Genomic DNA, 26,326 nt, shown 5'->3' with positions numbered 1-26,326 from the left:
AGTGATGTGTATGGTGTGAATTATATATCGGTAAAGCTGCCACAAAGAAAGGAGAGAAGGGAGGAAGGGAGGGAGGGAGGGAGAGAGGAAGGAAGGGAGGGAAGAGGGGAGGAAGGAAAAGAAGGGAGGGAGGGAGGGTGAGGAGAGAAATGAGAGAAACAGGAGGTGGTGCCGTGGTTCAAGAATCGCAAGTAGGCAAAGGCGCACCGGGTCCACTCACCTCGACCTTCAGACCCGCCTGGAAGCTGATGCCATCAGGGATGGTTGTCTGGAACTCAGCAATAGTGTAATACTCTTCCTCCACTTGGGGTGGAACGGGAGGCTTGGGCAGGTTAAGACCTCGAGGCTGGCACAATTAAACACAGTGCTAAATCCAGGGTGAAGTCCATTGCCATTGGCTGAAGGGGGGAGGCGCTAAGGGTCGGGGGCACACAATCACCCTCGAGGGGAGCTGGTGGACCCATTTGGATTCTAAGGGACAAAACACAGAGGACCATCTGTGCAGATCATCTCCTAGATGGTTCACTGGACCATCAGCTTCAGAGTGAGGAGGAGAAACATGGGACATTTACCTACAATCATGAAAATCTGGGGCAGGACAACAGTCTCTGAATTCAAGAGGCAGTGAGGGTTGTGGAAAGAACACGGGCTTGCAGGTCAGACCCATCTGGGTTGGAAATACTGCTTATGCGTGCTGTGCACCTTTGGACAAATCACTTTCCCTTTTGGAGCCTCAGTTTCATCTCCTGTAGAATGGGTATCTACCTGGTGGGATCACTGTAAGCATTCAATAGGTCCATGTAATGAAGCACCCAGCACACTGCAGGGTGCCCAACTGGTGCTCAATAAATGCTAGAAGGCTCAATTTTCAAAGTATTGGTTAGAAAAGGTACCTAAAGAATTAAAAACAGAGTCTGAAAGTAAAATACCAGAACGGCACCACAAATACTTATGCCTCATCCCACCTTTGGTTTCGAGTTACCTTCTCTGAGAAGACTGACCTACAATAAAGCAAAGTGGGCTCAGGAAGCAGAGGGCACATCCTGAGACCTAACCGTGGCAGAGCCATAGGTAACTTGCATCACTCCCAGGGGACCCTAGCCTTTCCCCCTCTGACCAGACCAACACTTGTCTGGTCTGCGACACTTGTCCAGGCAGCTGTGTGGAGAGGCAAGAGAACATCTCTGGAAAGGGCAAGGTGGGAGTGAGGGGCAGATTCGGATCAGGGCCTGGCTTCCCGGCAGCAAGGGTCCACTTACTATGGTCATATCTCGGCGAGGAGGGGGTCTCTGCCTCATCTTGGGCGATCCTACAAAGAGACGAGAGCTTACTGCACACACATGCAGAATTCTGCAGATGGAATTCTTCAGGGGGACACCAGGCATGCATTCGTGAGCTGCTATGACCCTTCTTGTGGGAAGAAACAGCCTGACTGGGAAGGGGCCGCTCAGACTTGGCTCGGGACTATGAGGACTGCCCGTGTGCCGGAGCGGCGTGAGGCTCTCCAGACAGGCCCCACGATGTAGGCTTCGGTGGAACACAGGCGTGGTAATGCCTGCCTGCCACCCAGGGGCAGTGGCAGAGATGAAAGGAAACGGTGCAAACGAGGCCGGGGGCACCTGGTGGGCGTGCAACGTTAAACAACACGTAAAGAGAACAAACAAATGTGGGCTGACGACATCAGGGGTTTCTACTCTGGAACTGGGCTGCCCTTGCTCTGAGTCTCAGGCTCAGGAGGATGACTGTGTAATGGTCCAGGCTCCTGGCTCAAGGTGGAACATGTGTCATCCCCTGAGCTGGCTCAGCACAGGTCCACACGGAGGGCAAGTCTGGCAGCTGGGATGTGCTAATCTCTTAAATCCCCATCTCCCCTGTCTTCTGTTACAATTAGTTAGCGATGGAGTTTTAGCCTGCTTATGTAAAGACTGCACTTCCCAGACTCCCTTGCAGCTAGGTATTGCCATGTGACTAAGTTCTGGCCAGGGGGACGTGACAGAGTGGAGAGCATGTAGCTTCTGAGTCAAGTCCTCCACTCCTCCCTGCCTTCTTCACTGGCTGGACTAGTGGGGCACCACCCTGGACCAGCAAGATGAGGGCAACACAAGATAGCGTCTCATAAGACCTTTGACTGCACAGAGCTGCCCCAGCAGCCCTGGACGCAGAGCCGGACAGCTTTGTGAGAAAGAAATGAACATCTAAATGATCTGAGCCCCTGTTACGGGGGGGGGGGGGGGAGTTGTTACTGGCGGTGGGGAGAATTTGCTTGAGCATCGGAACCCATCTTCTAACAAAGACATGGGGGTTCAGATTCTTATTTGCTCAGCGTTAATGGGAATCCTGTGCTCTTGGCCGTGATAGATTAGAATCACAGAAGCCAGGGGCTGGCCAGAAACCCCGCCATGGCATGCCAATGTTTTTTTTTTTTTTTTTTTCCTGAGACATCAGCTGAGCAGAGAATGGAGAAATTCTTGAGTTTCAAGAATTCACTGACTTTTACGAGTTTGCTGAGCTGCTGTAAACAGTTGGAGAAGTCTAGCTGGGCCAGGGGACTTTCCCAGCAGACGGCTTCCTCCTGCCCTGCACAACTGGGGCAGGGTCATGTGCCCGGGGGTGGGGTCCCATGCTCACTGCAGACAACAATAAGGAACCCATACTCTCAGGTGTGTTGGGAACATTCAATGGAAGCATATATACAGAAGGCTTTGGAAAGTAAGATGCATAAAGAACTGCTGTTCGAGTCGACTCAACGCAAGGTCAACAACTTCTGGCTCAGAAACGAGGCCCTAAAGAGAGGGCACAGGTGTTGGGGTCAGGTGGGCCTGGGTTCAAGTCCCGGCCCTACCATTTACTAGCTGGGTGGCCCTGGACAAATCACCTCATCTCTCTGGTTCCTAATCTGTAAAACAAAAGTAATTTAGTCCCTCTGAGTTGTTACAAGGAGCCAATGAGACTAATTGTAAGATTCCTGGTACATAGTAGGGCTTGAGAGATAGAAGCTATCACGATCAGCGCAAGATCGTGGAAAAACCATGGTCTGGAACAAGCTCCCCAGGGTTTCTGGGTGTGTTTTCCTGTCTACAGGATGTTGGGCAGCAGGGCTGTTGTGAGGATGAGGGACACGTGAGGAGCTCTGAGCACGGAGCCTGGCACATAGTAGGTCCTCAGCCCCCGGAGCTCGGTGGGGCGTCACTCACTCTGCTTGATGTCGCTGTCGGGCCCCGGGCGGCCTTCAAACCGGCCGTCCCTCTGGTTGTTGAGCAGCTCTCTCTCCCTGCCCACCGGGCTCTGCTGCCGGGAAACTCCGTCCAGGTCGAGAACGCCGGTGTGGGCGGACGAGCCGGGGCCCAGCTTCGGGGGTGAGGGCTCCCCACTGCTCTTCTTTAGGTAGGAGGCTGGGGCCCAGCCCTCTTTGCCCTGGTACCTGGGAAGAGGAGGGATGCTGGACAGGCTGCTCTGCCAGACGCACAGAAAGAAGCCGTGTTCCTACCACGCACGGCACTTCAAGTCCCAGACGGCAGGAACGATGGGCCAGAGGCTGGCACACCCCTTGCTGACCTCAGCTCGGCATTCAAGGCCTTTCCAACCCGCCCTCTGCCTGCCTCCCCAGCCTCATCTCTTAACAGCAACCCCCATGCCCCTCCTACCTCACAAGACTTGCAGTCTCCCAAACGCACCACCATCGTTCACTCCGGCGGCCTCTGCTCTTGGAAACTCTGTGTCGGGAAAGCCCCTTCCCACTGTCCTTCCTGTTCTTTCTTCCCCAGCTCTGCTTACTGTCATTTCCTTTCTCAAGCCTTTCCTGAGCCTCACAAGAGAATGAACCCCTCCCTCCACGGTGACCCAGTGTCTCCCGCACACAACACCACCCTAGCGCCTGGGACACACAGTGCACTCGGCTGTGGCGGTTCTGTCTCCCCAGCTAGAACACTAGCTCCTGGGGTACGCTGCACCTGACTGATCTCTGTGTGGCAAGAGCCTTGGCGCCAGGGAGTTGAATAAAGAAATAAAAGGACAAGTGGACAAACCGCCCACGGCCTGGCAAAGGCGAGCAGCCATAAAGCTCTGCTACACTCACTGTCCCGTTACAGTCATCGCAGAGATGACAACAGTGATGACTGCCACTTAGTGGGCACCTACTGTATGCCAGTCTGTTCTACCCACTTTCCCGCTGTTGACGTACTTCACGCATCCAACCCTGGGAGGCGGCAGAAACGGATTGAGACCTAGGCAGTCCGCACCAGTCTAGTCTCTGCTCCTAACCTGTTTTGCTGCCTCTTCCCAGCGGCCCCAGCTTCTGGCACAAAGCCTGGCACAGCCAGGGCATGGCTCCAGTCACACTGGTTAACATGTAGATTAAACACACATTCAGGGGGGCGCCTGGGTGGCTCAGTCGGTTAATTGGCAGACTCCTGGTTTTGGCTCAGGTCACGGTCTCAGGTTTTCGTTGAGTTTGAGCCCCACGCTGGGCTCTGTGCTGGCGGCATGGAGCCTGAGAGTCTCTCTCTCTCTCTCTCTCTCTCTCTCTCTGCCCTTCCCCCACTCATACTATATCTTTAAAATAAATAAACTTCAAAAATAAAAAATAAAAAATAAAAAAACAACCACCATGCATTCAGCTGGTCAGGAGCTGGTTCCACGACTTGCTAAGAGTCAGCTGGTGGTCACTGAACTGCAGAGTGACCGAGACCCTGACGGACAGCTCACTGAATTCCAAAGGGATTCAATGAATGCGATCGCTTAATTCTCTGCACAACAGAGCTCAGTTTCATAGCATGAGCCGAGGGGTCAAATTGGACCAGAGGGGTGCTGGAGCCTGCTTGCACCAACTGGTGAGCGTCAACTGTGTTTGTCTCTTCCAAACTCCACATTTAGTGACGTTGCACGGGAGGCTTGGAATCACCCGGTGGGACTATGTACACTTTGGAAAACACCACAACTCAAGGGTAGTTTTCCCTTGAGAACCGGATGTCAACTATTTGCAAGCACCCCGCTGGTCTGGCCCACATAATGCATGCCCACACCTCTGGGGGAGAGTGGAAGAGACCTGAATGGCTGGAGATGATATATGGCAAGGCCAAATCTCTTGTCAAGAATCACTTCAAGAACTAAATAGCACTGTGTTTCAGTGACGACAAAGGTCCTTTATAACTGGAAGGCAATTTACAGGAGACAGAAATCTGCAGGATTTGATACCTTTCAATCTTAAAATACCTTCTGAGCGGGAGCAAATCTTGTCCTAACTGGAAAATGTCATGCTATCTAGAATCCAGGCCCTCGGCACGAGACAATTTATTGTCTGGGGTCACAAAGCCACAAGTGGAGCAGCACACGTAGAGGTGAGTGGCTCTGGGGTGAGAAAGGTACAGGTTTAAATCCTGGTTTGTCACTTTCCAGCCTCAGCTGAACCTTCAGATGATGGCATGCGTCGCTGACATCCTACCGCAACCTCAGGAGGGACCCGAGTAAGTCACTCCTTGAATTCCAGAGCCACTAAGTTTTGGGATAATTCGTAATGTAGCTGATACCATATGCACTCAGGATACGTTAGGTGTCACTGTCACTACTCCTGCTTCAAACCTCAGTTCTGTAGACCCCTCCCAGGAAGCCATCCTGCCCCCTGAGCTCAGGAGCTCCTCTTCTGTGCTCCAGAGTCCCCATGCATCACCACCCTGCCGGGGGACTGAGCCTGCCTGCCGTGCCTGCTGGTGTGAACCTCCGTGTCTTTCTCACTGTTGACTCCCCAACTCCCAGAACGGGGCTTGGCCCAGTACAGATTCTTGGTGTGTGTTTGTTGAGTGAATGAATGAAATGCCACAGGCTGATCCCCGATGAATGGCCCTAATATCCTGCATCATATTGCTGTATAGACACCAGGTCCCAAGGACTTCTTTTTTTGCCCTGATGTCTTGTTGCCACTGCCTGCCTCCCAAGGTAACCAAGGAGGGGTTCCCAGGACTAACACTGGTGAAGCGGCAGGCAGGCCAGGAGGAGTTGGCGCTCACAGGGTTCTGATTGCATCACATAGGCGAAAGAGCTGTGATAAAGAGTTCGAAAGCTGGTCTCCAGCTTATACTACTGAACTCTGAGATGAGGGCAATTTTTGGCTCTAGGATGAGTTGCGGTCCTGTGGTGTTATGCATCCTGTTGGTGTCAGAGCAGGGCTGGAGTGGGAAATCACCCGCACAGGGCAATGCAGCATCTCCTTACGAGAAACACATGGGGGCGGAAACCAGTCTTGCTCAACAGGGTTACCGCTATCTGTGGTTTGGGGCATTTGGAGGTTTTGTCTATTACAGATTTTTAGAGAATGATCTGGATAGGGAGGGAGTCTAAATGGCACCGAGGAGAAGCATCCTTTTGTGGCTCAGGCCAAAACCTCATCCCATCCATCTGTAATCACTTACAGACCTCTGAGCAGCCAGAGACCATGTGACCACTCAGTTGCAGCAGGTACCTGATCTTCCACCAGCCTTCCAGGTTCTTCTGGATCACCTCCACCACAGCCCCTCGCTCTAGATTCATCTCATCCTGGTCGCGAGCTGTGTACGGGTAGATGACTGTGTACTTCTCCTCTGCAGGGACAAAGGGATGCTGGGTTAAGTCAAAGACAGTGAGAGTCCTGGGATGCTGACGGCCAAGGCTGTGATACATGAGACGCCCTTGCCCACTGAAAGGAAGGATTTCCTCCAGAAATTTCTGGGGACCCCCTAGGCCCTCATTTAGGCCTGGATGACCCTGTGCAAGCAGCAACAGGACACAGGTCAGGTCCCAATCCCTCTGTCCCTCTGAAATCCCTCAGGGTCATGCAGTCATCCTCATCTTCCTCAAGGTCAAGGCTGTGCTTCAAGGTTACTTTCCTTGACCTTGCTTTATGCAGTATTCCAACTCATGGCAATCTCATCCCCCTTACCCAGGTTTATTTTTTTCCTCATACCAGGAATTACCTTCTAACACACCATACAATTTACCTGGTGATTGTGTTTTGTGTCTGTGTTCTCTGCTAGAATACAAGCACCACGAAGGTAGGGATTTGTGTCTGTCTCAGTTATTCCTCTGTCTCTAGCACTGGGCACGGTACTGGCAATACTGTGTAACTATTTAGTACATTAGTCAACGTTTAGTAAATGAATAGTTCCCAAAGGCCTGGTGGGAGCCACCTAGCTCATGCCAGAGGGGGTTAAGTCATCTGTGGCTCCTCCACATTCTTGCTGGTAGAGGGTTCAGGGGTAAGCTGGATTTGGCAACAGATGGTTTCAGGCTGAAATCCCTACCAAGGAGGCTACAGCTAGCAATTTTCTTTCTTCCTTTAATTTTTTTTTTTTTTAATTTTTTTTTTTCAACATTTATTTTTTTGGGACAGAGAGAGACAGAGCATGAACGGGGGAGGGGCAGAGAGAGAGGGAGACACAGAATCAGAAACAGGCTCCAGGCTCCGAGCCATCAGCCCAGAGCCCGATGCGGGGCTCGAACTCCCGGACCGCGAGATCGTGACCTGGCTGAAGTCGGACGCTCAACCGACTGCGCCACCCAGGCGCCCCTCTTCCTTTAATTTTTAAAAGCAATTGTCATTACCTAGTGGGTAACTGATCTTCATTTTTCATTAATTATTTTCAAGCCGCTGGATCCAACCACGCCTGAAGCTTCAATTTTATTTTTAATATTTTGGTTTTTTTGAGATATAATTGACATTTAACACTGTATTCGTTTTAAGCGTGTCACATGATAATTTTATGCACACACATGACCGCACGCGCGCACACACACGTGTGCACAGTGAAATCACTGCCTGCTTCAACTTTCGTTAATGTGACTGGGGTGCCTTCCACCTCACTCTCAGTGGTGCCTCACTCTTTCCCCTCAAAGCCATGGGACTATTTCTCAGGCTCTGCTTGGAGGACTGCTCACTGTCACAAGCTGGCAGGGCCCTCCGGAGAACAAGAGAATAGCTCCCGTGCTCAACACTGTCAGCAGGGACTCCTGAGACAGAACAGATGAGTGTCCCCAGGGACCCTGAAGAGGACACGGAAGGGCTTTCCTATTTAGCTTACATTCCGGCCCCCAGGGAGTGACCGAGCCAGCTGTGGGCTGGTGTTGATGGCCAGCGTGTTGGGGCCGACTCTCTTCTCTTTGGGAAAACACCACAAGCTGTCTGTGGCCTGCCCAGCTGGTGTCGAGGGAGGTGGAAAACACAGAGGGAGTTTATTTATTTATTGATCTAGCCCACTGACCTGCTCTGTGGGGGCTGAGCTGACTCAAGTTGCAGATATCCTGCGTACAGCAGAGTCAGCTGCTCCCCTCACTCATGGTAGCTGCAGGGTGGGTGCGGGTGCTGTGAGGGGTGCAGGGGGTAATTCAGACCCGTAGATGCACAGAAGTTCTCTCTGGTTGGGTGGGAAGGGTTGCTGCTTCAGTCCTAGACTAAATGCTGTCAGTCCTACGGGCCTTGGACTCCTGGGGGCGCACCCCTCACCTGAATTACACAGGGAGATTCTCCGGCACCCGGAGGCGCTCTCTGGGCTCCATGAAACACTTAGTGATCCCGAACAAACCTTACAGTGGGAAACCTTGCAGACTGCATGGCAGGTGCCCGCTGACACTGCATGCTTAGCGTCCGTCTGCCCTTCCTCTGTCGCCACTACCAGCCTCCATCCACATGGTTTGGGTAAGGCTGACCTCACCACTGCCTTGGAGGGACGGGGAGGGTGCAGGACCCCGGCCTGGCCAAAGTGCTGTCTTCCCCTGGCCACTGTGATTGGTTCAGGGATAGCATGTGGGTTGGTCAGAACCAGTCCTAAGACTTGTGTTGAAGGAGAAGCACTTTCTTTGGTAGGTATCTCTGAAAGGTGCCTGGAATTGCTGTCATGAGAAAATGGTGTCGGCAAGGTAGACAGCAGAGCAGAGGGGAGGAGAGTTAAGTCCCAGGTCCCCATAATGTTTTCAAGCCCCTGGATCCAGCCATGCTTGAAGCTAGTCCTTCCCCAGACTTTTCAGTGACGAGCTGATACATTTCCCTTTTGGCCTAGGACAGTTTGATGTGGGTTTCTTCCCCTTGTGATGTGTCTGATAAAAGAAACAGGTCACTGGCTCAGCATTATAGAGGCCCCAGGCATTATTTTTCAACCTGGTAAACTTTAGAGCCCCAGGCTGAGAAATACTGCCCAAACCTACATACCAACACACACAGAACAGGCAAGGTCACTGTTTCTCACATGCAACAGGCATGGGCAGTCCCCGAGCAGGAAGACGCATGCAGACGCAGGGACCCAGCTCCAAACACTGAACAGGGAAGAAAACCCCAAGGTAGGCACCTTGACGCCAGCTGATGGCATACAAGTCCCCCAGAGTCCGGCGGCGGCCCACAGGCCGGGGCAAAGACCAGTACCTCCATGAGACTGGACAGGCAGCATGTAGAGGTGAAGGGCAGAAGGCAGAGGTGAGAAGAAAGCACTCCCAGTGTCTGGAGGCAAAGGGGACGCTGAGCGCGCATTCCCGTTTAGGAGGAATTATTTCTGAGCCTACGCCAAGCCCCAGGTATCTTAAAAGGACCAACTTCCTGAGTATTAGCCTTGAACTCGGGTGCAGAGGCCACCAGTAGATATAATTCTATTCCTAGCGTGACTTATAAAGAGGCACTAAAAGAAGCCCTTGTGTCAAGGGAGAAGAAAAATGTGCAAACTTAGGAAAATGTGGGATCTCTCCACCTTTTAGCTGTGTGACCCCAACCAAGTGTCTCTACCTTTCTGAGCCTGTCTCCTCATCTATCAGATGGGGTTAACAATCAGTCTCTTACAGCGGGGTGCCCACAATGGTCATCATCAACTGCCTAAGGGAGCTACAGCTCTCATGCAGAACACCACAACCCCTGAATCTGAGTGGATTCTTTGAGTTGGCCCAGCCCCTCAGAGCTTGGGGGCCCCACAAAACCACCAGTAAAACGACATACGTTTTCGATGAGGGGTGCTGGCTGTAATAAAACTAAACGCAAACCCACATACACATTTTTTATTAACCTTTCAGCACAGAATTATCCCCCTTCTTGTCACCCTCTTTTCTGATAAACACAAAAAGTGGTTTTGTGCTTTCCCCCGAACAGTCAGCTAAAAGCCCAAATCGTCACCCCTGGGTAAGGCACAGTTATTTAATAACTGTTCCCAGTTATTTATTGTCTCCGGTTCTTTGCCAAATGCTTTGCATGTGGAATCTCCTTTGATTAAGAAAAAACAATCTCACGGTACAGACACCATCATTTCCATTTTTAGAGGAGGAGGCTGAGGTGGAGAGAGGTTAAGGTGCTGGCCCAACTCAGCTAACTCACATTCAGGTCTGACTCTAAAACCCTTCGATTTATTAGCTAAGATGGACTCCTACTCTAGTCTCAGGAATGCTTCTAGTGGGGAAAACAGAGTCAGCTGGGCGTTAGCATTTTTGGCATTGTAGGAACCACCCTTCAGGACACCTGTAGGGTAAGTTCTCCAGGAAACGGAAGTGTGCGTGGAGAGGGTCAGTCCTAATGCTGACACCCAGACTGGTCGCTGAGAAAGCACACGTTGATAGATACTTTCAGATGTCTCGCGAATGAGCTGGAAGGAGCCCAGCATCTTGGCCGTCAGAATGGTTCGAGTGAGGAATAGTGAGGTGCTGGGGTGATCAGGCTGGGGCCCTCCTGGGGGTCTCATGGAAGTGTTAGGTCCCCAGCTCTGGCCAGCCTCACCTCGGTTGGCTCCCAAAGGCCCCTAAGGGTGGGCTCGCTGTTAGCCCCAACCCCATGGCAAGTGCAAGGCTCCAACTCCTTCCTACCTTCTTCAGGCTGTAGTGAAAACTCATCCTGCATACCATCCTGCCCTTCCAGGCAGGTTGCGGGGACCCAGCCTTGCTCTTCAGCCGTGCTGACAAACCACCAACCTGGAAAATGAGAGTGCAGACTGATGTTAGTTGGGTCAGATGTGCAGCTTGGGGGTCAGAGTATAATAATATGTTCAGCCACTATGAGTCCATGCTTAGGGTAAGGCAAAAAAGTTGCCATTTTGTCATGGAACACAGCTACCCATGTTAGCTGCCTGCTAACTGCTAAGAATAGCCTAAGAAGAAACCCACTTCTGGGGCGCCTGGGTGGTTAAGCATCGGACTTCAGCTCAGGTCATGATCTCACAGTTTGTGAGTTTGAGCCCCATATCGGGCTCACTGCTGGCAGCACAGAGCCGGCTTTGGATCCTCTGTTCCCCTCCCTCTGTGCCTGCCCCCCTTCTCTCTCTCTCTCTCTCTCTCTCTCTCTCTCTCTCTCTCTCTCAAAAATAAATAAACATTAAAAAGAAAAAAAAAAGAAGGGGCACCTGGGTGGCTGAGTTGGTTAAACGTCTGACTCTTGGTTTCGGCTCAGGTCATAATCTCATGGTTTTTTGAGTCTGAGCCCCACATTGGGCTCCGCGCTGACAGTGTGGAGCCTGCTTGGGATTCTCTGTCTCCCTCTCTCTCTGCCCTTCCCCTGCTCACTCTGTCTTTGTCTCTCTCAAATAAATAAACTTGAAAGAAAGAAAGAAAGAAAGAAAGAAAGAAAGAAAGAAAGAAAGAAAGAAAAAGAAAGAAAGAAACCCACTTCTGAGCTGGGACAGGGGAGAGAAAGGTCATCCTGAATGGTGAGAGTAAAGAATGTAGCTATCTTCACTAAGGTATGCAAGGCACTAACCATTTTACTTACACTGTTTTATATAATCTTCAGATTATCATCCCCATTGCACAGATGAGGAAACTGAGGCTCCAAGAAGTCGGTACACTTGTCCAAGTTCACATGGCTCAGGGCAAAGCTGCTATGTGCACCCAGGGCTAAGAGATACTGAAGCCACTGCCCTGATGACTTATCTGAGACACTGAGTTTGCATTTGCTCATGTTAAAGTAAATCTGGCTGCAGTGTAACTGAGAGGCCCCTCACCCAGATTCAGGTCCTCCTCCTTTCGAGAAGGGCTTATACCCTGTGGCAGGCAGAACAGTGACTGGCCAAAGATGTCTGTGTCCTCATCCTGGGAACCTGTGCCTATGTGAAGGAACTAAGGTTGCAGGTGGTGGGATCAAGGTTGCAAAGCAGCTGAACTACAAATAGGGGGTTATCTGGGGTTATCAGGGTGGGCCCCATGCATTACAGGGGAGGCAGAAGAAGAGTCAGGGAGGTGTGGCTGCGGAGGAAAGACGAGAGAGGCACAGTACTGCTGGCTCTGAGGACTGGGGACGGACCATGAGCCAAGGGATGGGGTGGCCTCTAGAAACTGACTGGAAAAGGCAGAGAAGCAAATCCTACCCAGAACCTGCAGACGGGAACTCAGCCCTGCCAACGCCTTGATGTTAGCCCAGTGGGACCCAATTTGGACTTGAGACCTACAGAACTGTAAGATAAATAATTTACGTGGTTCGAGGCCACTAAGTTTGTGGTACTTCGTCGCAATGGCAACTGGAAATTAACACAGGGCCCAACAGGCATCTGCACAGTATAATGGAAAAACAGGATCTGCTCCCCAAGATCACATACCTCCAAGCCCTGGAGACCCCAAAAAAGAAGAGAAGGAAGGGGCAGCCTACTGAGTAGCCTTTCTGGTTTTACAGGGAGGCCTTTGCTTTTGACCTCCCTGACTTGGAAGTCACCTACTTTACTCGGCTGGACACTCCTTTTGCAATACAAGTTTTGGTGGCTGTGTGTGTGTGTGTGTGTGTGTGTGTGTGTGTGCACGCGCGCACGCGAGTGAATGGGGTGGATAAGTCTGTGGAAAACCAGAAATTAGAAGATACATCGTATGTCTTCCTAAGAACTCGTATCTGCCGGTATTTGTGTGGGGGTTCAGGAAACTCACTATATAACGACAGTAACGTGTGCCAGACTGTCACAGTGCTTGACATCTGACTGGTGGGATCCTCACAATAGCCCTACGAGCTGCCTACTATTACTGCCCCATTCTACAGATGAGGAAGCCGAGGCTCAGAGAGAGGCAGTGACTTGACTAAGGTCACAAAGAAAGTGGCAGAGCCAGGATTCATTCCTAGGCTGTCCTAGCCTCACAGTCTCAGCTCTTAACTCTGCACCAATGCCTCATGCGTTCGTTGCTAGAGGGAGAGTAAATTGCCATGACCAGTTTGGAGGCTATTTGGCAGGATCTTGAAATTCAAAATATGTGTACCTACGGTCCAGTAGTTCTATGTCTCATTGTCTAACCTAAAGAAACACTCACCAGTGTGCACAGATATTCTATTCATGGTAGAGAAAAATATGGCTTAGGCAGATCAACAGTAGGCAGATGTTAAGGGAATAAAAGCTGAATGTTGACTAAAAAGCATGTTGCAGATCAAAATGATCAAAAGGTACAGAATGATAACACTGGGGTTAAACTATAAAGTTATATCAACACACACAAAATGTTGTGTGTGTGTGCATATGGTTACGTATCTATGTATGGGCACACATGTAGACATACAGTTCACACACATACACACATGCACAAAGACACACATATACATATACGTATATGGATGTGTATACAGTTATCAAGAAGGATTCGGAGTGAACCGTTAGAGGGTCTATTTGGGGTTTTGAAAGGGGACTAATGTTGAAGCTAGTGGAAAAAGCAGATTTTAACTTTATGGTTGTTCTAAGAAGAATGTGTCCAGTATTACTTGGCTGGTAAAATACAATCAAAAATAAATGTTGCCAGTTTTTTGGCCCCAGGAAGATTTCATTGTCTGCCTCCTTTCCCCTGCCGCCTTCTGGACACACGAGGCTTATCCTCAACACCCCATCCCGGCTTCCACTCTCCTCCCAGCCACGGAGTCTCCCCGACTTCACGCAAGCGGGCTGCCCAGAGGGGCGGGGGCTGCCTTCCTTAGTCCCTGCGGAGCACATATTCATTCCCAGGAATCAGAAAGTCACGTGCCCTTGGGGCCAGCTGGAATTGGTTTGGAATTCCAGCTCGGTAACCTGTCATGAGATCTGGGGTGAGTGACCACGTCACTTAGCGTCTTGTTTCTTTGGCTGTGATGCAGGGATGGTAGTTGCTATATTGAGTAATTAACGAGTTTGGTTGGCTAATGCAGATCTCATGACTGTGGTAACATGATTCAGATGCTGCTGCAAACACAGCTTTCCCTCTGTTTCTTGGCCGTTTGTTGGTCCTTAACTGGCCAACAGGGTGTCACAAAGACGGGCCTGCCAATCGTATTATTAGGCAAGGTCACATTTTAGCCACAACAAAGCGGGTGGGTTTATGCCACTTTTTCCTGGAGAGGAGCTGCTCACCCCCTACTCCTTGCCCTTTTCTTTCGATAGTGCTGATGGCTACTCTGTGGCTAAGGAAGGCAACCGGGAGGGAAACCCACATCCTTGAGTACCTATTGTGTGCCAGGCACACTCTAGGCACTATCTCATTTGATCCTGATAATAGCTCTTGGAAGTAGCAGCGTTTTCTATTTTGCATATTTTGCATACGAGAGCATTGATGGACTGAGAGGAGCAGCAAGCTGGACTGCTGTGAGGTGCAGAGTTCAGGCTCAGTGTCGGATCATACCACATTCCGTCCCAGACCTGGCCAGTGTACATGACCAGTGGCCCCCGTGATGACAGGTGGGCCGAAGAGTCAGGTGGCGTGTCCGTCCCACCAGAGCCTACAGCTGGCGGAGCCTTCGTGAAGACTCCCACGGTAATCAAAGGCAATGTTCCAGTGGAATGCTGGACTCCATGTCTCTAAGTGGCTTTGAAACCAGAAGGCCCGTTCACGAAATGTGACCCTCAGAATAAATCGGTAACAACGGACCCAACAGGATGCTGGCGAGTTGTGAGCAAGGGGGATATCTGAGCACCGTGATCAAACAGAGGCAGCTTTCTAAGAGGTTGTCCGCTGGATCTGTGGAAACGGCCCAGCTCAGATCAGCGATTGCTGTTTCTGTGTTTCTAAACATCTCCTGTCCTAGGGGCTCGGGGACAGTGTAGGGAGGGGAGGGAGATGGTTTCGTTTCCCTACCTGACTCGTTCTTCTCGATGATGTCCACCACCTGCCCCACGCTGAGGCTGATCTCCGAGCTCTCCTGCTTCTGGTAGTCTGCCACCACCACATACTGCTCCAGGACCATGGGGTCCACTGAGGTCAGGTCACCCCCTGTGGATACAAAACCCACATGCAGCCACTGCCCACACGTGAAGGAGCGAGAGCCAGGGGAGAAGGGTGGGTCAGGAGAACATTCCAAAGAGAGAAAGAAGCTATCATAGGACTTACCTTGAGGGTCACCTCATCCATTCCTTCCTGCATAATTTGCTCGTGCAACCACCAAAATTTACCAAATACCTATTCTATGCAGACACTGTGCAAGGCACTGGGGATTCAGAGTTGGTCAAGATATGGTACCTGCCTTGAAGAAGCAGACAGCCTGATGGGAAAGTGCATTCATGCATACCAATCCTCCCTTCCATCCATTTATCCGTCCACCCACCCGCCCATCCAAAATCACTCATCTCGTAATTCAGGAAGTCACCAGTGATGTTCCAGACCCTCTATTAGGTGCTGGGGGTACTAAAGTGAATGAAACAGACATGACTCCCAGTCTCAAGTAAGTTAACCTAGTTGGGGCACATAAACAAATGTACATCATGACAAGTATACAGGATAATAGAAGTATTAATTTTTGATAGCTACATTGCTGGAAACAACCAGGAAGCTGGACCAAGACTGGGAAAGGGGATGCCACATTCAATGGGGTGGTGAACAAGACCTCCCTAAGACAGGGGCATGAACAGAAGACATGAGAGGATGGGGAAAGAACGGTGCAGGCAGACTCTCGGATGGGAAAGGGCCCGGAGCCTTCTAGGAACTGGGAGGAGGGCAGGGGACTGAAGTCCAGTGAGTGAGGACAGCGGTCCCGTATGAAGACACACAGGCAGGCAAGGGCCAGAGCAGGCAGATAAGAAGTTTGGATTTTTTTCACCCTCAAGTAGAAAGCCAGTAGAGGACTTGAAGAAAGGAATGACAAGTACAGATTTACATCTTTAGAAAGATAATTCTGGCTGCCACACGGAGCCCGGAAAGAAAGCAGGAGACCAGACGGAGACCAGCTGTCAGGCAGGAGACGGCGGTGGCTTTGGACCACGGCAGTGGCAGTGGGAGAGAAGGGTGTGGACAGGTGCGCCAGGAGAGGCAGTTTCCACTGGACGCGGTGGATGGTGCCCTCTGGAGTTGTGTGGTCCTGGTTAAGCAGTAAATCACACCTGCCTAACAAAAGCAAAGATATTGCAGACTATGGCTGATGTAAAGGGAAATCTGGATTCAGAGACTCCAAAGAGAAGGGAATGGCCCTCTTAGAGCAGCAGACGGAATGCGGTGGGAGGGCAGCCTGACATTTCTGGCCACAGGGTCTTCATTTTCTGCAAGTCCTGATTCACAGCATTTCCTCCTATTGTTTCCATAAACAACTGAAATAGCCAGGGAATCCCACCTCTCTGTGTCCAAGCACACCCGGTAACGGAGTGGTGTGCGAGCGCCAGGCCACCGTGAGCCCGTTTTGTGCATCTCTTCCCAGCTCTGTTGGGTGGCGCCTTGCCGGTAGCCTGAAATTGGCCACCGTGGGAGTATTTACACCATGGATATTGGCAAATGCTACAAAGCAGGGCTTTCGATCAGAAAGCTGGTTGTGAAGTATTTACCAGCATGCCAGTGCCCTCCAGCCTTCGGCATCCAGAAAGAGCACAAAAGCCCTTTGTCAGCACCATGCGCTCTGAATTTTTGATGTGGGAAGCCAGAATAGGGCATTGTAGCAGGGTGAAGCGTTACTGCCTCTTGGCTCCGTGACTGAGGCCAGTGCCTCTTCCCAGCTGAGGTTGATGGAGGGAAACAGGAGTGGGAGGGTCCCAGGGCCACCCTGGGTAGAGAAAGCACGGGAACAGAGAAAGAGCAGAGGAGAGAGAGGGAGATGTAGGCCAAAGGTTCGGGAGCAGGTCTGGAGGGAAGCAGCCCCACACGAATGCCCGTCACATCACACGTAAACTGTATGGCTGCACACCATACATAAACTATGTCAACACAACCACCTGGAAGGTGGCTACTACCTTGTTTTACAGACACGAAAAGAGAGGCCCCGAGATATCAAGTGACTTCCCTCGGGTCCCACAGCTGGATGGTGACAAAGCCAGACTTGAATCAGGTCCACCTGGCTCAAAGGCTCCCAGCGTGGTGGGGTGTGGTGGGGGTAGGTGAGGAAAGAAAAGACGCTAGGGAAGGAAGTGCGGTCTGAGGCCCGCTTGCTTTCCTTCTCTGTGGGTTCCCACGAGCACCTATGAGCACCCCCGGGGACCAGTAAGGCCAAGTTTTATTTCCTTGTGTCTCTCAGGGGTATCTTCTCTCCTCCAGCACCTCTCCTGAGGCTGGCCTGCAGGGCTGACTTCCTCATTGCCTTGAGCACAACAGTCCACCCCAGCCAGCCCAGCTGGGCTTTCGGTCGCCTTCGAGCAAGCTGGTTATTGCCCCTCCCACTGCCCCCACTAGATAATAAGCTCTGGACAGCAGAAGTCTTGATGGTGTCCTGAACCACCTGGCACTGGGCCCACAAAGATCCTACCATGTGAGTGAATGGAGGTAGATTCTGGATTGCTGGAGGCTCCTGGCCATTGAGAGCTGGGGACAATTTCCCCAGGGAATGCAAGAGGTAGAGACTCCAGAGTCTAGAGTTTTTACCCCGGGAAATAGCCTGCCTTGGGGATCACAATCCCAGGAATGCAGCTACTCTTCTGATTTGGCCCTCTGGTGGGCTGTATCCAGGCCAACTGTGTTTCTCTGTGCCTTAACTTGAGAGAAAGAACTGGAGAAGACAGGAGAAAAGTATCCACTTCACAGTCAGGTTGGAACTTGTGCCCACTGCTCAGGTGCCCAGGGTCTTCCAGGCAGGAGGTCAGGGGGCTGGTGGAGTCACAGTGCGGCTGTACTCATGCCTGGGGGTTCTCTGCTGCCACCTGGAGGCAGGTCGGGATTCTTTGTCACAGAGCCACAGGTTTGAGGAGGGTGGACCTTTTTAGTGCTTTGTCACCTGACTTTACTCACATCCTCTGCACCAGGGACTGAGTGAGGCTTCTTTGGGATGGTGGTGGTGGTGGGTGGGGGGAGGGGGGAAACGACACTTATAACTGGTCTCTATCCTGTCCTCCATATTGCAGAGTGCTTGCTTCAAAAATGCTACTCTGATCATGCCTCTCCCTGCTCAGCACCTGCTGTGGCTCCCCAATGCCCTCAGGTTCTCTACAATCTGGACTCTGCTGGCCTTTATGGCCGTGTCTTTTGGCTCCCTCATCCCTGGTGTACCTAGAAAACATCATAGGCTGTTTTCAGGATGCCTTTTCCTCTCCTCTGCATTCACGTGGGAACCACCTATTCTTAGCCTCCTAACTCGTCTCTTGCCCCAGCCTTGACTGCTACGATTTGCTCTGGACACAGCAGCTATAGTGATCCTTTCAAAAGATGTGTAAGATCATGTTCCCCAAAGGTCAAGACCCTACAGTGGCTCTGCCTCACTCAGGAAAAGCCCGGTGGCCCATGGGGTCCTGCCTGATCTCTCTGACCATGTCTTCTCCACTGTCCCCAATATGGCATAGGAAAGTGCATGGTTCAGCGTCCTGCTCAAGTGGTATCTCATCAACGGAACCTTCTCTTGACCACCCTGCACTGCCTCACCTAATTTTATTTTGCCATAGAGTTTAAAAAAAAAAAACCACAGAGTCTGTGTAGTCACTAGTTTTCCTGTCTGTTTTCCCACTCTAGAACATAAGCCCCATGAGTGCAGGCTCTTGTTTAGTGTTGGACTCCCTGCCTAAAGGCTCACAGGCCCATGTGGTCTGCTTTGGTGCAAAGGGAATTTGGAAAGTTGTTCTATTTTTATAGGGTTGTAAAGGAGAAGGAGAGGAAGAGGAAAAATTATTATTATTGACAGAACCTGTATGTGGCCTGCAAACCCTAAAATATTTGCTTTCTGGCCCTTCAGAGAAAAAGTTTGCCAACATCTGGCCTAGAATGTGAAGGGCACCTACTAGGCTCAATGAACATCTGAAGGAAAAAAAAAAAAGAATATTCTAAAACTCATCCTTGGCAGACTTCCTTCCTCAGAAAGAAATTAAAATGTCTTCCTTTGCCATACCTACAACATTTCATTTTCTTTATCCTCCTCTTCGTTCTACCAGACTGTAAGAAGGCTTCCCACATCTTGTTTACCTTTGCATTCCCTGGGGGCCTAGAGCACTGTCAGGTACACAGTAGGTGCTTAGTAAACATTTAATCAACAACTGCGTTTGTCCTGTTCACTCGCCACTTAGCACAGACACTCAACGGATATTTGTGGACTGAATCGACAAATGATGAAGGGAAACTTCTAGAAACTCTTTGCTTGGCATGGCGCCAGGCCTCCTCCTGTGTTGAGAGTTACAGAAGGCACCTGTCCATCTTATGGGCAACCAAAGACTGTTCCTTCTTGCCTACAAGTAGGGACAGAGCTTCGATTAAGTCAGGGTCCAGTTAAGTATGGTTGCTCTGTCCAAAAAGTTAATTGTTGCCACCCAGTTTTAACAACTGATGGTGGTACACCTGTACCATATAGTTTTCAGGAATCTGATCAATGGAGTGATCTATTCATTTCTGCACCAACTCTCCCAACCATGCTGCCAAGGGGATTTGGGAGAACCAACAGCAGTGACAGAATCAGAAAATCATGGGACTCACTGCAAACAAGACACAAATCCAGGAAGTGAGGAGGTCAGGGAGCAAGGGTTAGGACTCTGGGCTGGCCATGAGCAGATCTGGTACTGGCACAGGGCTCAGGGCTGGCACTTCCTCCAAGGCTCGCTCAGGGGCCACGTCTCTGTCTTACATCTCCTTCTTCTTCTTCTTCTATGACAGCAGCTTTTATACCGAAGTGCCCTGCCATTAAGTGGTTCAGAAAAAAGTGCATGGGGCTGCCTTTCCAGCAGTTCTTTTGCCTTCATTTTATGCAGAGCACTCAACTTATGAAAACCTCATTGGTTTGACTACCAGAATTCTCACACTAGGCTTCAGGCCACACTAGGCTTCAGGCTTTAGGTGGACACCTACCGGTGGACAGTGATACTGCACCCAAGCTCTATAATGCATGTAATAGCAATACCTCAAGTTGATGCAGGTAGCTAAGTACTAGGAGCTACAAGTTTGAAATCAAAGTGTTCCTAGGTAAGAAGTGTCATTCTTGTGGTCCAGCAGGAATAAGAAAAGGAAAAGGTCAGCATAAAGGAGGAGATTCGACAGCAGAAGGGTGATTTTGACATTGAGGAAGTGTGATAAAATATTCTCAAGAGGTACAGTGCCTAATCTACCACAGAATTTCCTAGTTGGGATGTTTTGATTCATAATGACGTTTTGAATTTTTATTAAAATTTTTTTTAATGTTTATTTTTGAGAGAGCGAGCAAGCAGGGGAGGGGCAGACAGAGAGGGAGACACAGAATCTGAAGCAGGCTCCAGGCTCTGAGCTGTCAGCACAGAGACCAATGTCAGGGTCAAACTCATGGACCGCAAGATCATGACCTGAGCTGGAGGTGTATGCTTAACCGACTGAGCCACCCAGGTGCCCTGACTTGTTTTGAATTTTAAAGATAACTGCCATGGACTGAATTCTGTCCCTCTAAAATTCATATACTGAAGCTTTAATTCCCATGGGATGGCATCTGGAGGTGGGGCCTTTGGGAGGTAATTAGGTTTCGATGAGGTCATGAGGGTGGGGCCCCCAGGACGGGGCTAGTGCCCTTACTAGAAGAGACACCAGAGGGCTCGCTCTTGCTCTCTCTCTGCCATGGGAGGACACAGAGAGAAGACAGCAGCCTAGAAGCCAGGAAAAGGACTCTTGCCAGAACCTGATAATGCCGGCACCTTGATCTCAGACTTCCAGGCTCCATACTTGGAAAGAAATAAGCTTCTGTCGTTTAAGCCACTCAGTCAATAGTTTTTTTGCTATGGCAAAATATAGTGAGCAATGATAAAGTGGGATTTTCTTTCCAGAAATTGACCATACTGCCAGTCTTACTGGAAGAGCCAGTAACTCAGAGTATACTTCAATAAGTAAAGGGTAGAAAAATCAAGAAGAAAGATGCTCCTTAAATAACCAGATGACTTCTTAAATTTTGGTGGGAGGATTTTTTTCTTGCAAGATGAGCAGAAGTTGAGACCACATTAGCCAAAGTCTGCTGGCAAATTCTGGAGACAGGTGAGCTTTCTCCAATTCAGAGTACCAGCACAGAAATCTCTGGGTTTGGGCTGTCGACCTTAAATCCCTTTCACACTCAATCAAGAAGGCCATTACTAACACAGAGGAAGAGTTCAAAGGTCAGATAAAAAAATAAGACTCATCTCCGCATGGGTCCTTAGTCTGAAAAGAAAAATGCTATTTTCCACCCAGCTGAACTATAAATAAATCCACCCCTCCATCATTGCAGGTGAATGATGTAATAGTCATCACCACAAATTAAAGCTTCTTCTCTCTTTTCCAGACCAGTCCCCTCATCAAGCCTGTTCCGACCGGACACTTTGGTTTTTGCAAACTAGAGCTGTCTCTTTCCTCTCTTCCTTCAGCCGTTCTCTCCAGGAAAGTCTCTGCACACTCAAAGCCAGAAACTCTTGTGATCAGCCCAAGAGTTCCTCTTCTCCTCTCTGTTCTTTTCTAAGAAACGTATCATTATCCTCAGAGCCCAAGGGCCGTGCACAGCTTGAACAGGATGCCATGGCTCTGGCCAGTACTTATTAAACGCAAAGTGCAGCTCTAAACAGACTGGCTGGGGAAAGGCGGACGTTCGTTCCAGACACGAGACCTTGAGGCAGAGACCTAGCTCCTCTCTACTTTCCCTTGCAAGCACAGCTTGGGCCCTGTAAAGCTGACCACAGGCCCTGTACCCAGGGGGCAGTAAAGGGACCAGGGCTACTCAATTTGGAATTTCTACTGATGCTGGACAGGGACATCCATGTGCTTTGAATTAATGGCAGCACTATAAAGACGGCAGCAAACACGTATCACTTAAAATGTGCCAGGCACTGGTCTGAGTGCTTTATACATATTACTATAAATCCTACAATAACCCTCCAAGATGGATTGCTATTATTATCCCCCATTTTACAGATGAGGAAATGGAGGGCCACGAGAGGAGGCAGGCATCCTTTTTTACTTCTGGGATCTCTGCTTGGCCCTTCTCTCCCCACAGCATTATCAATGCCCTCAAACTTCCTGGAGTCCTAGATACATAAAAGAACTTGGAATTCTGGAAGCTCCGAGGACCATGCTGGCTCCAGGTGTGGTGGTGTGGGTAGGGGACTCTGCAGATACGGGGGGGGGGGGGGCAGATAATACTGGGTTTGCAGAAGAAAAGGTTGGACTATTGTGAGTCTAAAGTTATCAACCCCAGGCCTGCGATGACTCAATCATTCCTCTGTGCATACCTAAATCCCCACCTTCTCTTTTCCCATCACTGCTCTAGGGAGTGGAAGGGGTGCTGGGAAGGAAGGGAACTGGTGCCCGGGAGAAGGGAGTGAGTACCAGAGGTGGTGGAAAGAGTGGCCCTTATTGCCCAGCAATAACAGCAGCCCAGAGGCTGGGCCCAAACCCGTGCCTCCCGCCTGTGCACCTCCCCGCAGCCCTAACTGCCCCTTCGGTCTGTGGAAAGCTCCCGTTCACTCTTTAAGACCCAGTGTCCCTCCTTTTGTGACCCCTTCCAACACCTGAGAAGAATGCTCTTAGCTGTGAGTCACCACATTCCCCTGTCTACAGCAGAATAAAGGTATTTAACCCCCTACAGGTGGTCAGGAGATATCGGGCTCCCCTATTCCTCTGAGGCATTCTCAGGGAAAGACAGCAGGTCTTATCCACTCTAACTTTTTGACACAGGATGCAACAACCTCCAACACTGTTTTTGGAAAACAGGCTGGGGTATCAACCAATCAATCAAGCATCAACCCATCCATCCACCCATCCACCCACCCAGTCCCATGCTGTATCCCTCAGGCAGTGCCCAGGGACTGGCAACCATCGGTGCAGAGTAGGGGTATGCTCACCATTGAATGAATAGGAGAAAATGGAAAAATATTCTTACCGGATTTCTTTTTCCCAACATGCTCCCTGCACAGGAAAGAAAGGGGTGGGAGAGAATAACAAGTCAGTACTGTTATATAGCGACACGAGTTATTCCATTAGGAAACGGAGATTCTCCATTCCACATCATCTCCAGTGAATGAAGAAAAGCCAAGTCAGCCCCAGGGACCCAGACTCTTCAAAGAAGAAAGAACTCCTTTTCATTTACTCCTTTTGCCTGATAAGTGCTCCGGTGCCCTGGGGACTAGCATCTCCACTCTATTTGTAGAGTAGGGGGCCCTGGGGAGGAGCCGATGTGGGGGCATGCAGTATAAAAGCAAGAGTAGGCCCCCATGTTGCACTGAGCCTGATGCCCACCTCGTCAGGCACAGCAGAGGCCCTGTCCCACCTCCTGGGGGTGCCCTGAGCCATATACACGAAGCAGGAAGCTCTTGGCAGTAAGTGGTGAGGGGAACACACTGTAACACTGGGTAGGAGTCTGGATAGCAGTGAAGAAAACACATCTCCCTCGTGGTGACAGAGAGAACACTACCGTGGGCTAGAATTCACACCGAACAGTGAGTAATGTATTTGTCAACCCTTGTATTTGTCAACCGCATCAGAATGTGTACATACCGCTGCATCACAAATACAGTATGACAAATCAGGGTTTACACATACTTTTTAAGTAAATTATCCCAGTAGTAAAAAGGTTTCCAATGCTATAAAGAGAAAAGGGAGGTGACAGGGTGGTTGGGTTGAGACAGATGTTGTGGTGGCAATAACATTAGCCAAATGTTATTACCATATGCCAGTACCCTGCTAGATACTGTTTAGTTCACGCACTTAACACTCAGAACAGCCCTTGGGAATAAGTACTCTTTTAATGCCTATTTTATAGATGAGGAAAATGAGGCCCAGAGAGGTTAGGTAACTTGCCTAAGGCTACACAGCTAGTAAGTAGCAAGCGGAAGCCAGATCTACCTACCTAATTTTTGTTTTGTTTATTTATTTTTGAGAGAGAGAGAGAACGCGAGCAAGCAGGCGAGGGGCCGAGAGAGAGGTGGACAGAGGATCGGAAGCAGGCTCCGCGCTGAGAACAGAGAGCTTGACACGGGGCTTGAACTCACTAACTGCGAGATCACGACCTGAGCCGAAGTCAGACACTTAACCAACCAGGCCACCCAGGCACCCCAGATTTACCTAATTTTCAAAAATTGAGCTATCATTCACACATCATAAAATTCATTCTTTTAAAGTGTAGAGTCCACTGGTTTTTGGCATCTTCGCAAGGTTGTGCAATCATCACCCGAATTCCAAAAAAATATTCATCATTCCACAGGGAAGCCCTGTACCTATAATGGTCACTTGCTATCCCCACCCCTCCGAATAGCTGGCAAACACTAATTTGCTTGCTGCCTTTAATGACTGGTCTATTCTGGACGTTTCATATGAATGGGGTCATACAGCAAGAGGCTTTTTGTGATGGCCTTCTTTTGGGTGGAATGTTTCCAAGGGCCATCCATGTTGTACCATGTGTCAGTATTTCATACCATCTGATGGCTGAATGCTATTCCCTCATGTGTGGGTAAACCACACTTTGCCGATCTGCTCATCAGCTGATGGGCATTTGGGTTGTTTCCACTTTTTGTCCATTATGAATATGCATCTATCAACATCTGAGCTGAGGTCAGATGCTTAACTGACTGAGCCACCCAGGTGCCCAAATTTAGTCTCATTTTACAGTCTGGCTTTTTAGCCACCGTGTAATGATGCTTTCACCGTTATCTTGGAAGGGGGTGAGGGGGCTCAGACAATCCCCTGAGCCTGGGGCCACACTCCTGTGCAGCTGGGAGGAGTGGCAGGGCCCCAGTGCTGGGCTGCGCAGGTCGGTCGTGACGTCCCCTGGCCAGGCACTACACCTCAGTGGGGCTAAACTTCATCACCCGTGCGTGGGGGGTTGGGGGGGTGGTGGTGGTGAGAGCTACGGAGGAATAATGCAGCTCAGGCTTCCTGGCACTTGCTGTGGAGACACTGCTGGTCACAGCGCTGTATCTGGACCGCCCCAGCGAACCCTCACGACAATCCTCGAGGGTTACTCCATTTCACAGACGGAGACACGGAGGCCCAGGGAGGCGAAGCACCTCAGCCAACATCAGAACCCAGGAGACCTGGCTGGGGCCCACTCTCCTGCCCGAACCCTGGCCTGGCCAGGAGCAGGGGGTGCTGCAGCTGGGGCAGGGGGGCTGGGGGCAGGAGGGGGCTCTTGGTTTCCAGCAGCAGCAGCAGCAGCATGTGTGGGCTCACGTAGGCACATTACCTCTCTGTGCGACATGCCTGGCAAGGTCCCAAGTTTTCCCGTGCACGGCAGCAAAAACCTTCCTTTAACAGCACCGTTTGGAATCCATCTCCTGTCTGCCTCAAGACTGCTGGGAACGACCCCCCAGTCTCCACCTTCAGCCCTGACTCGGGAACGAGCTTCAGGAGGCTGACCAAGGGACCAGCTGCTTTGCTGCTGTTCACTCCTCCCTAAGCCAACAACCAAGGCCCACCAGGGACTGCCTGAGGGGCCCCAGAGCCATCCCCTGGGCCCTCAGCAACCCTCCTACCTTCCCCTTCAAAGCCCGCTTTAAAGACAGGAAGACGTCACCAGGTAAGTACCTGCCACGTGCCAGACTCTCCTTTATCGGCAGGGTGGTGTTCAAGCCTCACAACCATGATGCGATCAAGGTCAGCCAAGCCCACCTTGCTGATGAAACAGAAGCTCAAGGAAGTCAAGACACTTGTTCAAGGGGACAAGCAGGAAAAGGAAACAGAAACTGGGAACTTTTCCTTCTTTCCAGGGAGCCTCTTGGAACTAGATGCATACCCTTCAGCAGGATGCTGGTAAGCTGTGCTTTCTTTGGTACAGTCCAGGCGATGTTTTGTATTTTTAGTGGATATTCTATTGGTGTGCATGTGTGTGTGTGCACGTGTTCTCTCTCTCTCTCTCTCTCTCTCTGGTCAAAGAGCCTGGCTGGCACTTCTCAGCCCTTCCTGACAGGTGCTGTCTCTTGCTCCTAGGACCCCATGACGGCCCTGCACCTGTAGGCTGGTCTCCCCTCCCCTCATGGCGACTGCAGACACACATGGTGGTCTCCCCCACAACAAAACTTGTCAAAAAGCACTATGTGTATATCACTGTCTCACTGGCGGGGCATCTGGTGCCATCAACTCCTGGTATGTGAAAGCTAGAAGGCAG

General features: G+C 50.5%; 1 protein-coding gene across 1 annotated transcript in view; it reads right to left on the bottom strand.

Annotated features, from left to right (window-relative positions):
• The window catches only part of SH3PXD2B (SH3 and PX domains 2B), a 102,236-nt gene that overhangs the window by 10,641 nt on the left and 65,269 nt on the right, over positions 1-26,326 (bottom strand). Inside the window, exons 6-12 of the mRNA XM_023259607.2 lie at positions 23,108-23,133; positions 14,995-15,129; positions 10,798-10,902; positions 6,455-6,572; positions 3,195-3,421; positions 1,260-1,309; positions 221-346 (exon numbers count right to left, since the gene is read on the bottom strand). Coding sequence (XP_023115375.1) covers positions 221-346; positions 1,260-1,309; positions 3,195-3,421; positions 6,455-6,572; positions 10,798-10,902; positions 14,995-15,129; positions 23,108-23,133 — 787 coding nt within the window. The remainder of the gene's footprint in view (positions 1-220; positions 347-1,259; positions 1,310-3,194; positions 3,422-6,454; positions 6,573-10,797; positions 10,903-14,994; positions 15,130-23,107; positions 23,134-26,326) is intronic.

This window comes from Felis catus, chromosome A1 (assembly GCF_018350175.1).
Source record: "Felis catus isolate Fca126 chromosome A1, F.catus_Fca126_mat1.0, whole genome shotgun sequence".
Classification (NCBI taxonomy): domain Eukaryota; kingdom Metazoa; phylum Chordata; class Mammalia; order Carnivora; family Felidae; genus Felis; species Felis catus.
The sequence above is the reverse complement of the archived record's forward strand: the minus strand, read 5'-3'. Positions and strand labels throughout refer to the sequence as shown.